The 14363-nt window shown below is 41.0% G+C and overlaps 1 protein-coding gene across 5 annotated transcripts in view; it reads left to right on the plus strand.

Moving 5' to 3' along the window:
- The first annotated feature begins 1092 nt into the window (after positions 1-1092).
- drosha (drosha ribonuclease III) overlaps positions 1093-14363 on the plus strand; it is a 136121-nt gene continuing 122850 nt past the window's right edge. For 3 of the 5 annotated variants that reach the window (XM_042223090.1, XM_042223093.1, XM_042223094.1), the window contains exons 1-6: positions 1112-1300; positions 3608-4436; positions 4512-4580; positions 6738-7038; positions 10298-10439; positions 11671-11831. In XM_042223090.1, the coding sequence (XP_042079024.1) occupies positions 3610-4436; positions 4512-4580; positions 6738-7038; positions 10298-10439; positions 11671-11831 (1500 nt within the window). In that variant the 5' untranslated portion in view covers positions 1112-1300; positions 3608-3609. Of the gene's footprint in view, positions 1301-3607; positions 4437-4511; positions 4581-6737; positions 7039-10297; positions 10440-11670; positions 11832-14363 lie in introns of all 5 variants that reach the window. The other 2 variants (XM_042223091.1, XM_042223092.1) reach the window with 2 other exon arrangements.

A 14363-nucleotide genomic window follows, 5' to 3' on the forward strand; every position in this document is an offset into this window, starting at 1 on the left:
GATTGAAAATGCCTTGTTGATGCCAGATTTCATTATGACCAGTTTCTAGATGATAGGAAGCCAACAGTAACTCAAATAACCACTTCTTATAACGAAGCTAGGCAGAAGAGCACCTCTGAATACACAACATCAGGCTTACCAAGGTTCAAGGTTCTTTATTTGCATGTGACAAATAAAGAACCTTGAACCTTACCAAAACTGAACAGCAGGAGATTGGAAACAAAAAAAAGTTGGCTTGTGATTCAGATCTGACTTTGACATAAACATCATAAAAACACTGATCATTCCTGCCTTGTATCAACAGTTCATGCTACTGCTGGTATTCTAGTGTATGGGGATAATATCTTGGCACACTGTAAACCTAGCTGAGCATTCTATGAGTAATGATGCTGACCATGTCCATCCCTGTATGACCGCAGTGTAGCCATTTTGTGATGGCTGCTTCCTGTAGGATAACTTATCGTGTCACAAAACTCAAATAATATCAAACTGGTTTCTTGAACAAGGACAATGAGTTCACTGTACCCAAATGGCCTCAATCCAATAGAGCACATTTGGGACTTGGTGTGAATAGATCACGGATGTGTAGCTGGTAAATCTGAAGCAACTGTGTGATGCTATGGACCAAAATCTCTGAGAAATGTTTTCAGAACTTTGTTGAATCAATGCCATGAAGAATTAAACCAGTTCTCATTAGTTAGTAGCAATGTGTACTTAGTGATGTGGGTGTATTTTCCGTTCATGATCAATGTTTAAATGGTATATATATTTAGTAGGCTGTATGTGGGCCATGAGCTAAAAATGATGGCCTAGACTTTGTGCCTATTTAAAGGCAAGACTGGGTCTAGCAGACATAGTTCAGGTTTAAATTACGCACCACACACGTTTCCTAAAAGTAATCTCATTTTGTGTCGAAAGCATAAATGTTAATTTTATAAGCCACAGACAGACCAAGTCTAAGTCTCGAAATGGTTCTAAAATGCGAAAAACGTATTTATTCATTAATTTATTTGTGTGCTACCACGACGCCGTTAGGAACCCACCAAAACTATAAAGTTCTATTGGACAACCCCAAATCCATGAATTCGATTGGTCCATCTGTGTCCGTCTCCTTAAACGTCCCGACCTGAAACACGGGCACCTCGTAAGCGTGACCAGGTAGCTAGCCGTATTGCATAGCTTCTACTAACAAATATTTAAAATATAATAATAACAATATAGTACCAACATTTAGAATTTCTGGATTTTTTTGACCAACAGGAATGACACACTTTTGTTGTTAGCCCTCCTCGATTTGAAGGTAACTTCATACATCCTGACATGATGCTGTTGCTGCTAACTTGCTAACATTACCGTCTATCCAACCTTAGGATAGGATAATAATGCTATTAAATTAGAGTATTCGCTTCTCCTTTAACCTTTACGTTACGCCGGCTGCTGCTGGTTATTTTCTGCGTTTTATGTTTGTATTGGTTAGGTGGAGTTCATAATTGCAAGCAGCTCGTTTAACGGTGCTCAGCTGTGAAAACCTTTACTATCTCTTAGCCTTTATTTGGCTTTTTATAAGACGCTAAAGCTGTTTTAAGTTTCAAAATCATTATATCAGGCTCAGAGTTCCGTATATGTACAACAATATTAGATTTCAATATACGCATTTGCGTCGATTAACACATTAGGGGAATAAAGTGCTGGTCACAAATCTACGACTTTCGTTTGTCCGTCCAGAGAGCTTGAGCGAGATTGTTCATGTAGAGAAAGGGCAATTTAAAAACAACCATTGTGTGACAGTGTATTTGATGCACCGACCCAACCTTTACTAAGCTTTTCTGATTGCTGATCCAATACTAGTGTTAAATGAATCATCACAATATTAAAGAAACTGCGATCCCGTCCTTATTTCTAGGCAGCATTAGGCTGGACTCGAACTCTTTCCTAACTCTCTCCAATAAGCAGGAAAAAACCTTCTAAGAATATTAATGAACGGAAGCGATATTTATTAATGAAATAATACGTAACACGAGGATCACGATACCATGAAAAAATAGCGAGGTAATATCTTATTTGTTTTTACCAGTATTATCTTTCCTGTGAAGCAAACTGGCCAAAAGAGACCCTCCCCAATGAGTAGTTTGCTCTTACAGGATGCATCACATTAATAATAATAATGATAATAACAATAATAATAATAATAATTAATACTAATAAAATAATTACAGCAATCGAGCTGTTTGGGAACTTTAAATGGAAAGAATTTCTTTTTAACGTCCATCTGCAGCCTGACATCAGCCACCCTCGCTCTTTCTAGCAGAGAGACTTGCAGCATTTAGAGGGAAGTGTAAAGAAGAACTCGTGCACTAAATTAATTATAGTTTTAGACACAAATGATTTTGTAATATAGATTTATAATATAAAATATAACTCTACTTATACGTTGGCGTTCTTATAGTTTAGCAGCTTATGCAGTAAATAACTTATAGTCGTGCACGGAAATTTTGGCAGTGCACAGTTTTTTGTTTGTGTCACTTCAGTTTTTATTTAGATTCTTTTTTGCATGTTTCTGTGATTTGGGAAAGAACAAAAACACGCGTTTCATATGTTTCAGTGACTTTTATTGGCAACAAAATCAAATTGATGCAAAAAAAAATGTAAACTGTTGAACCACCTTCTTCATAACTTCTGGATTTCTCTGTGGCATGTTGGATATCGGCTTATGAGCCAAATCCTGACTGATGGCATTTCCTGCCTTATCAATGCTTGAACTTGAAAGTTTTTTTGGGCTTCTGCTTTTCCGCCCATGGTGAGTAAAGACTGACTAAAACTGTCTTTAAGAAAAACATCTTCTTCCATTGATCCAGAAGCAGTTTGGTGCTCCATGTCACTAGGCTGAATTGATGAGGGCTTGGAGATCATGAATTTACCATTTTGGGTCCATGACCATGAAACTCTCCATACTGTAATCTGATCAAGAATCTGGGGCTAGTCCTGTTCTTTAAACAAATCTGATTTATTTGCCAATCAAAGTATTTAAAACTAATGACAATACTAATGACTGTTTTTCACTTTATCAAAGAGATCTAAAAAAACGAAATAAATCTAAATAATCAAAATAAAAAACTGACTTGTCAAAATGTATGCAACACAAATGTTGTGCCAAAACTTCTGGCCGTCACTACACTTTGTGAGCCAATACTAGTGGCCAATAAAAGTCTGATTTTCTGGTCTGATGTTTATTTTGGGTGGAACAAATGTTTTTTGAATACTTAAATTTGAAAAAGTCCAATGGTTCCTGAAAGCATCAACTCTGTGCTTTTTCAGTGATCTTCGGGGTCATTACACTAATCCCAGGCAGGGATAACAATACTACTACTAATAAAAGTGCAGAGTCGCTGCTTTCAGGAACCACTGGAATTATTTCAATTGAGCAAATAGTTCAGGAGTTACACATGTTTGAAACAACCTGTCTGACGCCAGCGACAGGTTAGGCTTTAGAGGCTCAAACCTGTGAGTGGAAACTAAAGCTTTCATGTCAGTCGATTGATTTTCAGATGTGTCTCATTCGCACGTGGATGTCAGTTGTGTTGACCCGATTGTCTTCTTTTGTCCACAGCCATGTCTTTCCATCAGGATCGTGGGGGTCCCCGGGGAGGAGTGCCTCCTGGCCAGCACGGTGCCAACCAGAACTACAGACCCACCAACATAAGGCCGCCCCCTCCCCAGCCTCCAGTTCCTTCCTACCGTTACGATTCGCAGACTGCCCCCTACATGCCTCCACACCCTGACTTCATGCAGTATCCACCACCAGTTCAATCCCAAACTTCCAATTCTCTTAACCAGTGCCCAGTGCGCCCACCTTTCTCGAAGCCCCCCACCCGACAAGGCTTCCCTGAACCGCCACCTAACTTTCCACCTCCTCCCTTACCCGGCTCCGCAGGTGGTCCCGCTCCAAGGGCGCAGGTGTCTGCTCAAAATGCCTACCACCCTTACATGATGCCTCCTGTGCCCCCACCGCCGCTACCACACCCCCCAATGCCTCCCCCCATGGCCTCTCAATCAATGAACTACCACGCTCCATACTCCATGAACTACCCCCATCCTCCTCACCCTCCATTCCCTCCTCCTACCTTCAGCTCCAGCTACACCCAAAGCAACACCCAGTTTCAAGCAGACCACAGCATCAGGCATGGGGGGCAGTACAAGTACGAGAAGCCCATGGACAGCAGGAGGTCCCCAGAAAGAGGGTATCGGCACGATGATCACAGGCGGAAGTGCTTTGGCTATGGAGGCCACGGCGACAGGCACAAAATGGAATTTCCTGGAGAGAGGAAGGACCGCGGGAGAAGTCCAGACAGGCGCAGCAGGCAAGAGGGTGGGCGGTATAGGTCTGAATACGACAGAGGCCGGACTCCCCCCAGACACAGGAGCAGGGATCGCAGCAGGTACACAGACGACGCTCTGCCAAATGAAATCAATCAGTGAAATGATTTCCTTTTAACTGCTCTGTCTGTTCACAGAGAGCGGTATCGGCACAGAGACAGTCGGAGATCCCAGTCACCCGACAGGCACAGAAAGAGGCCTCGAAGGTACACGTGTTGCTTTGTTTGGCTTAATGCAGCTGTTGTGAAATAGCACTCATCGATAAACCTTTTAAATCTGTAATAGACAAAGTTTAAGGTCACAAAGAAAAATCCTTGGTTTTGAAAGAAAAGCGTTCATAGTTGTTTTTTAACCAGCATTTCACACATCAGTACAGAAGATGTTTTCAGATTATATAGAGAGAAGAAATTATACTTTTTCTTTCCCTGAATCATAGAAAAAAATCTCTGCCATTGCTTTACTTCCTGTTTTGACTTCTTTTGCTTCTACTCTGCAACCAGGGCAGTGACATTAAACCAAGCTGTAGTTTAGTCGATTGTCTCAAGCATCAACCTTTGTGGCTCCATTATAGTCTCTAAATGGCAATTGGGACAGTTTGAAAAATTACCAAAAGAAAGTAGCTGTCATGCAAATATGTTGACTACTCTCTTTATAATCGGCACATTTTAGTTACGGTGGATTTATTTTATGGAGCAGTAAGTTGAGGATTTCTGAGCCTTCTGTTTATCAGACAAGAGACTTTGGTCTACTGGCATTGTTCAGTTTTGCACTGTAGCCTCCTAAGTTCTCTTTCCACAGTAGTTAAAGCTGGATTGTGCCCAAGTGAGAAGTTCGAAGTGCACACCCTTCTATGAAATACATGATTTCCGCAGGGATTAATAAAGTACTCGGATTCTGAAATCTTTAGAACAAGAGTTTGCTTTTTTGGGGGGGTTGTTTTCTGAGGAGAGGCAGGTGCAGCAGTGACTAAGCAAGAAATAGAGTTTTTATTTAAACTATTTAAAAAGAGTTTAAATACCTAAGGTTAGGGCTGTGCGATATGACCAAAATCTCATATCCCGATATAAGACATCTATCGTCTGATAACGATATAAATCACAAAAATTTAGCATTTTCTGTAAATTCTGTGAATCTCCTGCAGCTCGACTTGCTGTGAAGTGTTTCCAGCTGCGCGTCATGTAGCTGGAGTGTTTTAACCGATGCATGAAACTATACATTTTTAGACGTAGGTTGTATGTATTTACACTGTGTGCTGCGGGGAAAAGCCTGTTCTAACGTTTGAGTCTAAGGTTTATTTTTTAGCACCTGGCGGCTCTTTTTTGCTTCTCATCCGTAAACACTCTGCATACTCTTTCACGTGATTCACTTTATTTTGAAAAGTCTCAACAGGATCTTGAGCTTTCTTGTGAAAGGTTTATGTAGAAAATAAACAAGCAGACACGCACGGTTTTACCGTCGTTGTTGCTAACAACAACGCATAAAAACAGGCGCTTGTCCGTCCGTAGTGTGGTTATATTAAATATAAGAGAAAGAGAGAACTTTAAGAAATTAATATAGCCACTACAGTGACCTTTAAAACGATGAAAAAATATTGCCGTAAACAGTTTATTTTGCGACACCACGAAACAAACGATTGCGTAATAGGAAACGATAGACGTTTTTATATCGTCATCCGATACATATCGTTATATCGAACAGCCCTACCTAAGATTTCAAAGGAAGAGACTGTGCACAAGAGAAGTGAAGGAAGGGCTGAGTGGATAGAGGTGATTTGCAACAGAAGGATGGCAGCAAAAGTAAAGGGGAGTTTTACAAGATGACAATAAGACAGAGAGCAGAGCTGAAGATGCTCAGATTTTCATTGGGAGTGACCAGAATAGACAGGATTAGAAATGAGTGTATCAGAGGGACCGCTCGGGTTGAGCGGTTTGGAGGCTCACAGGGTTTGGACTTGTACAGAGGAGGGAAAGTGGATGTACTGGACAAAGGATGTTGAAGATGGAGCTGTCAAGCAGGAGGAAAAGAGACAGACCTCAGTAAAGATTCATGGATATCTACTTTAAATCAAAGTCATGATACCTAAGATCAAAACCTGAAGGCACCATACTGGTAATGAATCATGTCAAAAAACCTCTGTGGCAGAAAAAACTGGTTTCTTGAGCAGTGGCTCTATTTAGACAGAGGTCATTTTTCAAGCAAAGGAAAGTAGTATCATATAAACAGTTTAACTTATTCATTTCTTGCCGTTTTCTAGTATTTTAGTATTAATATATTTTCTTTGATATAATGAGCAAGTGTAAACATGAGACCTCAACTCAGATTTATCCTCATGTCTCATGTTGACTTTTCCTTTTCGTATGTAGCCGGTCAACGAGCAGAGACAGGAAACGTGGTCGCTGGGAGGAGGAGAGGGACAGGAGGTCAGAGAGCTCCTCGGGGCTGAGCAGAGAGCGCAGCTTCTCCGCCATAAGGAGCAGAGACTCTGATGAAGCCTTCAGCGACAGAGACCGAGAGCGGGAGAGAGAGAGGGAACGGGACAGGGAGCGAGAAAAAGTGAAGGAGAAGGGCGATGACGAGAAAGAAGAGGAAGACCTGCTGAAACCTGCCTGGATTCGGTGCACCCACGCAGAGAACTACTATTCCAATGACCCCATGGACCAAGTGGTACTGTTGACATCTTTCTTTTTTCATAAAGCTAACATTTGCTAAATTCCTGATTTGTAACTCTAACAATATATTTGTCTTTCTTGCCTGAACAAGGGGACAGTAGTTCAGTGGTTGTATTACATTCTTAAAAGGAAACTTTGTGAATCTTCTTTCTGCCATTACACTAATTTTGTTTGCAGTGGTGTTAAAGAATAGCTTTTGAAAGATGTGCCCACCCCAAGTAGGCTTGCAACACACTAATAACAAGAAACCAGAGCAAAAGGAGTACCATAAATTATAAATACTTAAGAAATAATTTGACCTGCTGTCCTTTCTAAGCTTTAGAAACCAGTTCAATAAGCTTATCAACACCAAAACTATTAAATACCCATTTTATTCTGTCATCATTGCCACACCATCCATCTGTCTATTTTCTGTTGGTTGGACCATAGGGTCTCAGCAGTCTAAGCAGATAAGCTCAGCCCTTCTCCCCACTGGCCACCTCCTCGTGTTCAGACCGAGCAAGCCGTTTCCCTCTGGTTCATACTGTTCCCAGTAGAATATATATATATCTAGCCGGTATCTCTAAACCTCACGCACTAAGGCTGAGTCAAACAAATGATGAACGCACAGAGATGTGGTGCAGAATATGCCGTGAAAATCCCACTCTAGCGGACAAAACCAGTGCCTTTCATATGTACGTTAACGCTCGTTGCAACTTATCTGGTGCGCGTCTTTTATTTTGACAGCGAATGCTCACCTGCGGACCACTTATGTGCACCCCTGCATATATCGATACATTCCATATCCTCTTGAAGACCCAACATAGCAGAACATTTAAGAACACCTAAAAAAAAGCGTGCATATCTGTAGTTATGCACTTACATGTGTTGTGAGTAAATAAAGTACCATAGATCTTTATGTATTTTTACTTCGTATATTTACTTGTGATACTTTTTGGATTGGTGGCTTTGTAGCAGTATATTTTTCAGTCAGTTAAGCTGACTCTCAAATAATATCTTATTGCCACTTTTTTTTCTTTTAGCAAATCCTTCTCAAATGCTTTTCTGAAGTCTTTGGATCTTGTAGATACTGACACCTACTTTTTCTCCTCTCTCCTCGCTGACCTTTATCCGTAGTCTCTAATGCTTGGTGTCCTCAGCTCCTTTCTCTCCCCACATATTACACATTCTGGCAGACACTTGACCTGTCCTTAAAGGAAAACTGAAGTGATATTAAATGTCAAGTGGGAACCCAACTTTACTTGTAAGCATCCTTCACAAACAGATTTAGCTCTCCTGTGTCTCTGTTATGACAGAGAGGATGTTACCTTTGGGTGTCAATTACTTTAGCTGTGCCAGATGTGTGTAGAACTGCACTTACACTTTGATTGCACTTCACAGTGGTCCAAGCTTTGTAATAATTTAAGATACATTTCTATTGGAAAGCAGATCATTTTTTCTTTTAAAGTATGTTTTGCAGTTTTGTTAGTCACATTGTTATACCACCTAACTTCACATTTTGTCTCGATCAATAGACTGTTAGTGTGAGTATATTAAAGAAACTCAAATATAGTTGTGCTTAAGTTTTAAAAAGTCAGTGTACATCCTGGAGGCCTGTGGGTTTGAGACTGACCGTGTAATCCCAGAATCCTCCTGATTAGAGTCCAGCTGGGGTTCTTTGTTGCATGTCATCCCCTCTGGCTCAGTCCTCATTTCCTCTTTGCTCAGAACCGTCTCCAGTGAAAGCATAAAAAAAACACACAAAAGTAAACATAGTTTTAGTTCTGGCAGCCCACAAAATCAAGCTCAGCTACAATCCCACCAGACCAGCTCATCTCATCTCAATGCCAACCTTCATCAGCTGGTGCATCCTGTCAGCACGTCTTGTATAGAGTGCACAGTCTAAAATTCAACTGACAGAATAGTCTGATATTTCTATGTGATTTTATTATATTTTTAATAATAAAAAGGTTTCCTTCCATCAGTTGTCATTGTTCTCCTACAACTTTACATCCATCTGCACATCCATCCATTTTCTGCTGTTTCTGAGGGTTTGGGTTGTGGGGGCAGGAGTCTGAGTAAGATGCCCAGGCCTTCTTCTTCCCAGCCACCTCCTCCATCTTTTCTGGGCAATATTGCGGCATTTTTAAGCCAGCATAGAGATGTGATTCTCCAGTGTGTCCTGGGTCTGCCCCAAAACACCTACACTGGGAGGTCCTCAGTGGGCGTTTACATCAAATGGCCAAACTGGCTCCTTTCAATGTGGAGCACTAGCAGTTCTCCTTCAAGCCCTTCAGCCTGTCTCTATGGCAGGAGCAGACATATGAAGGAAGCTCGTGTCCACCGCTTATTCCCATAATCTCATTCTTTTGGTCTCTATCTAAAGCTCTTGGCTATAGGCGAGAGTAAAATGTTGAATTTTAACCAATAGCTTTCACGGCCTGCTCTCTTTTCAATACAACAAACCAATACCTCAACTTGGGGCAGCAGCTCCACACTTTTCCAGTTGAGAACCATGATCTCAGACTTGGAGGTCCTAATTCTCATCCCGTCTGCTCTACACTTGGCTACAGTCTGTTACAGTATGAAGTGGAGGTCTACTCACAATGATGCCAATAGAACCACATCATCTACAAAACAGGGCAAAAAATGATCCAGAGACCACCAGACAGCATTCCATATGAACTGGCCCATTGGTATAATATTTAATGGAAAGATATCACCCCAACCAGTTGCGGCAGATATCCACCCCTCCCTGAGCCTGGTTTTGCCCACTGTCACCAAAGTGCTTGCTCATAGGGGGTCATATGATGGGTTTTTCTTTGTATGTATTATTGTAGGACCTACCTTACAATATAAAGCGACTCGAGGCGACTGGTGTTGTGATTTAACGCTGTATAAATAGTTTACAGTATAAACAGTCAGTGTATCAGTATAAAATATACAGGAATACTTGTATGACTACCACCCCAACCTCAGTTCTTTTAGATTAGGTTGCTTGAGGGTTAATTAGAGATGCATTATCTTAGGCTTCACTTAGGAGTGGGAGCTACATGAGGCATACTGCATTATAAATAATAATAATAATCAATGAGCACAGGAGGAAATTATAATCTTCTTTTGACTAAAGTGGCTCTGACTGAAATATCCATTAAATATTAAAATGTTAGTTTGACTAAAAGATCCTGGAACCCTTTCTCAGTCTACAACTTTTCCATTTAACTTTCAGCAGTTGAACAAACTTGGCTTGTTGCATTTGAACTGCTGTATTTCAGGGAGACTCTACAGTGGTGGGAACGAGTAAACTGCGTGATCTGTACGAGCGCTTTGAGGAAGAGCTGGGAAACAGACAGGAGCGAGCCAAGGCTGCTCGACCCAAATGGGAGCCGCCCAAGACCAAACTGGACGAGGACCCAGGTTAGTTGTGTTATTTTTATATTTTAGCTTTAACCTCAGTCTTTAAACTTAATTCTGTAAAGGAGACCTATTGTGCTCATTTCAAGCTCCACATTTTGTTCTGGTTGGCTGCCCTTTGTCAGAGGAAGATTTGAACAGCGAGTAGGCGGGGCTTATTTACCTGAGATGGCCATATAAGGAATTTCCTATCTAAATGACATCATATAGGGCCAAGAGTATAAAAAAACTTGCTGAAACTGAGTGTTTAGAGCCATCTAAGACAGAGAATTTTACATACACTGCCCTCATCATTTGTAACTGGCAATGTTTAATATCTGCTGTTGTGACTGTATGTATGATCGTCTTTAAATAAACCCTTGGCCTGCACATACTTGTGTTACCAAATAAAAGCCATCAGCTAAAACATCTGTTGACAACCTTTTTTATTGATATGGGGGAAAAAAGCTTGCTATCTTCTCAGCAGTGCATTGGGGCGAGACAGAGATTAAGTTATGTTTCTGATTTTATCTGCAGGGCTGTCAGCCCGATTGTCTATTTCACCAGCGCAATAATATAAATCTCACTCAGGGAGATCCAATTTGCTAAATATGCTGCTCTGGGCGCTGACTTCACAATCAAACACTCGAGTTAAAGTGCTGATAAGAATTAAAGACTCTGCTTAGCTAAGGGCCACAAACCATTCAGCAGAATGGTAATTATAATCCTCATTTTGGTTTGAGGTTTTGTTTTCGGTGAGGGAGAATGACAAGTGAGAGAGGAGGAGAGAAAACACAAGTGCCAGATGTCAACTTTGGCAAGTGCACCCTGCTTTTAATCTCACGGATGCATTAAAGTCTGCAACTGGCATGAAAATTGGAAATTGTTATGAACAACAGTGTTTAGACAACGAAACCACCACAGTTAGCTGTTAGTCATGCTAAACTCTATTTGTTTGCATAATGAAAGATTAAGCAAGTGCAAATTGGGTAACAGATCTTAAGGTTTGCTGTGTCATCTACACAGCCAGGGTGAGTATTCCTCCTCAAGAGTTGGCAGAGCCCGAGTGCGCAGTTTTAAAGCATTTTGACAGATTACTTTACTTTGACTCTGCCTTGTGAGTGTAATACTTTGCGAGGGCACAGCTGAGCAGAGGAGCTTAACCACTCGACCAGCTCCGGCTCGCCGAATTAGTTTTAATCGTTAGCCGCGTAGCATTCGCATGATTAAAGACCTTCTTGCACTGTGGTTTCAGATGACAGCAGCAGCGACTCAGACTGTGAGTCAGAAGGCGAAGGAACCACCTGCTCCAGCAGCTCTGACTCAGAGGTTTTTGATGTCATCGCTGAGATCAAAAGGAAGAAAGCTCACCCCGACCGGCTGCACGAGGAGCTCTGGTACAATGACCCCGGGGAGGTTAGTGTGTCTTAACAAAAGGATGCCGAGGATGGATTGTTCTATCTTCTGTGTATACCTCTTGAATTCATGCCCGACAAAGTATTAAATCATACGGAATATCTCAATCTGAAAGCATTCCTGAAATACTGGAAGACATACTGTCGATGTGAGAACGATAAGGCAGCTGCACAGGCAGGCTGAAACCTTTAACCAAAACATTTGGTTTTTTGACAACAGCTGACTTTATATTCATTTTTGAATCAATGATTTTAAAAGTTAAAGTAAATCAATCAAATAACATTTTTTTTACACGTGCACTATAGCTCAGAACTTTCAAAGACATCACCCCGCAGAGAAACAAGTGAGAATGCAGATGTCCCCTGCAGCCAGAACAGACATTAAATGGTCCTTAACCTGCCAGCTCTCTAGATCAAAGTCCTTGTGATTTATGCCTATGTGATAACTGATGATATTAACTCTCCTGCCCCCCTGTACTCTCTACCCAGGAAGAACCCTCTCCAAAACCAAGCAGACTATTTCCAGCGCTTAGATGTAATCTGATGTGCTGGCTCCTGCTGTGCAATGTGAAATTGACTTGATACTGGCCCTGCATTGTGAATAAAAGCAGGAAAACTGCAGAGACCTCACTTTGCATTAGACCAGAGACATTATAAGAAAAGCACTCAAGTAATCCTGAATTAAAACCTCAAGCAGAATTTTGCATCAGCAAAATATGACTTTGCAATCTGTTTTTTTTTTAATCTGGCAGATTTAACTAAGTCTACACATACGTTTATGTATGTCTCACTTAACGAAATAAATTCATCAGACAACATAAATAATATATTATATTTTTTAGGAAATAACAGTAATTTCGTTTTAACATCACACTTCCATATTTTAGTTACTAAATGTGTGAATTACTAAGTTATTATTGGTGTTTTTCCTCCATTTAACTGATATTTATTTATATAAAAAGATTGAATATCCAATCCATGAGCCATCATCACAATACTCAGAGGTCAGACTCCACCTGGTTTTGATCTTGGCCTTCATTGATCTCAGTGACACACTTTTATGTGTGTTTCGACCAGTTGTCATAATCCGTGCACAGACATCGAAGCATGTCAAACACCTGCCAAACCACTGTTTTTATGGTGCCGTAACACTAGGTGTCTCCAACAACACATTTTCCTGACACATGCACTCGCAGTTCCACACAGGCTGGACCCGTTTTGCTTGTAGAAGTCTTTAAATTCTTTGTGGCATAAATTCAACAAGGTGCTCAAAACATTCCTCAGATTTTGATCTATATTTACATGATGGCATCACACAGTTGCTGCAGAGTTTTTGGTGGCACATGCGTGATGTGAAACCCCCATTCCACCACAGCTCTATTAGATGGAGATCTGGTGACTGTGGAGGGCATTTGAGTACACTGTTGTTTTCAAGAAACCAGTTTGAGAGGATCTCAGCTTTGTGACATGACACATTATGTTGCTGAAAGCAGCCATAAGAAGGTGGGTACACTGTGGTCATCATGGGATACCAAGAAAATATCCCACACACTAGTACACCACCACCACCCTGAACTGAAACAAGGGAAGATGGATCCATGCTTTCCTGTTTCATTCAATTTAGAACCGTCCAAATGTTGCAGCAGAAATTGAGATTCATCGGGCTAGACAGTGTTTTTACAGTCTTCTGTTGTCTAGCTTTGATGAGTCTGTATGAATTGTAGCCTTAGTTTCCTGTTCTTAGCTGACAGGAGCGGGGCACCTGGTGTGGGCTTCTGCTGCTGTAGCCCATCTGCTTCAAGGTTCGACATGTGCTCTTCTGAAAACGTTGGTTAAAAGGAGGCGTTATTTAAGTTACTGATGTACTCTTATCAACTCACTGAGCTGCTGCTCAGTGGATAGTTTGTCTGTTGAGACCATTCTCTGTAAACACTGTAGGTGGTCGTGTAGGTAAATCCCAGTAGATGCGCAGTTTCTGAAATACTTGGACCAGCCTGCCTTTTCTTCCTCATTCTGGTGGCTGGTTTGAACTTCACCGGAGGATCTTGACCATGTCTCAACGCCTAAGTGCACTGAGTTGCTGCCATCTCACTGGCTCATTAGGTGTTTGCATAACAAGCAGTAGAACAGTTATGCTCTACTGCTTGTAACCTTCTCACAGGTAACTTTATATACCATATGAAGTTACCTGTGAGAGTATATACTAGTTTTAAGACGGTAGATAAAATGCTCTCCAGTAAAGCCTGACTTATTTCTGCCACGTGTATTACAACAGCATGGCTCTGTAATTAAAGAGTAGAAGAAGAACGAGTAGAAGAAAGCTTGTCAAAAAGGCTGTAGGGCATCCATATGATCATTGCAGTCCAGTATTCATCTGTGTTAGATCCACATAGGTAAAATAAATACTGACTTTAAATAATCCAATAAAGAAGAAAGAAACCGTACCAGCTATGCTGTTGGAACTCAGGATAATCTGCACATTACTTAACTCCACAACAGACTTCAACTCGATAAGACTGCAAAAACATTTGAA

Source organism: Haplochromis burtoni, unplaced genomic scaffold (genome assembly GCF_018398535.1).
Source record: "Haplochromis burtoni strain Fernald_Lab_line unplaced genomic scaffold, NCSU_Asbu1 Contig_101, whole genome shotgun sequence".
Classification (NCBI taxonomy): Eukaryota; Metazoa; Chordata; class Actinopteri; order Cichliformes; family Cichlidae; genus Haplochromis; species Haplochromis burtoni.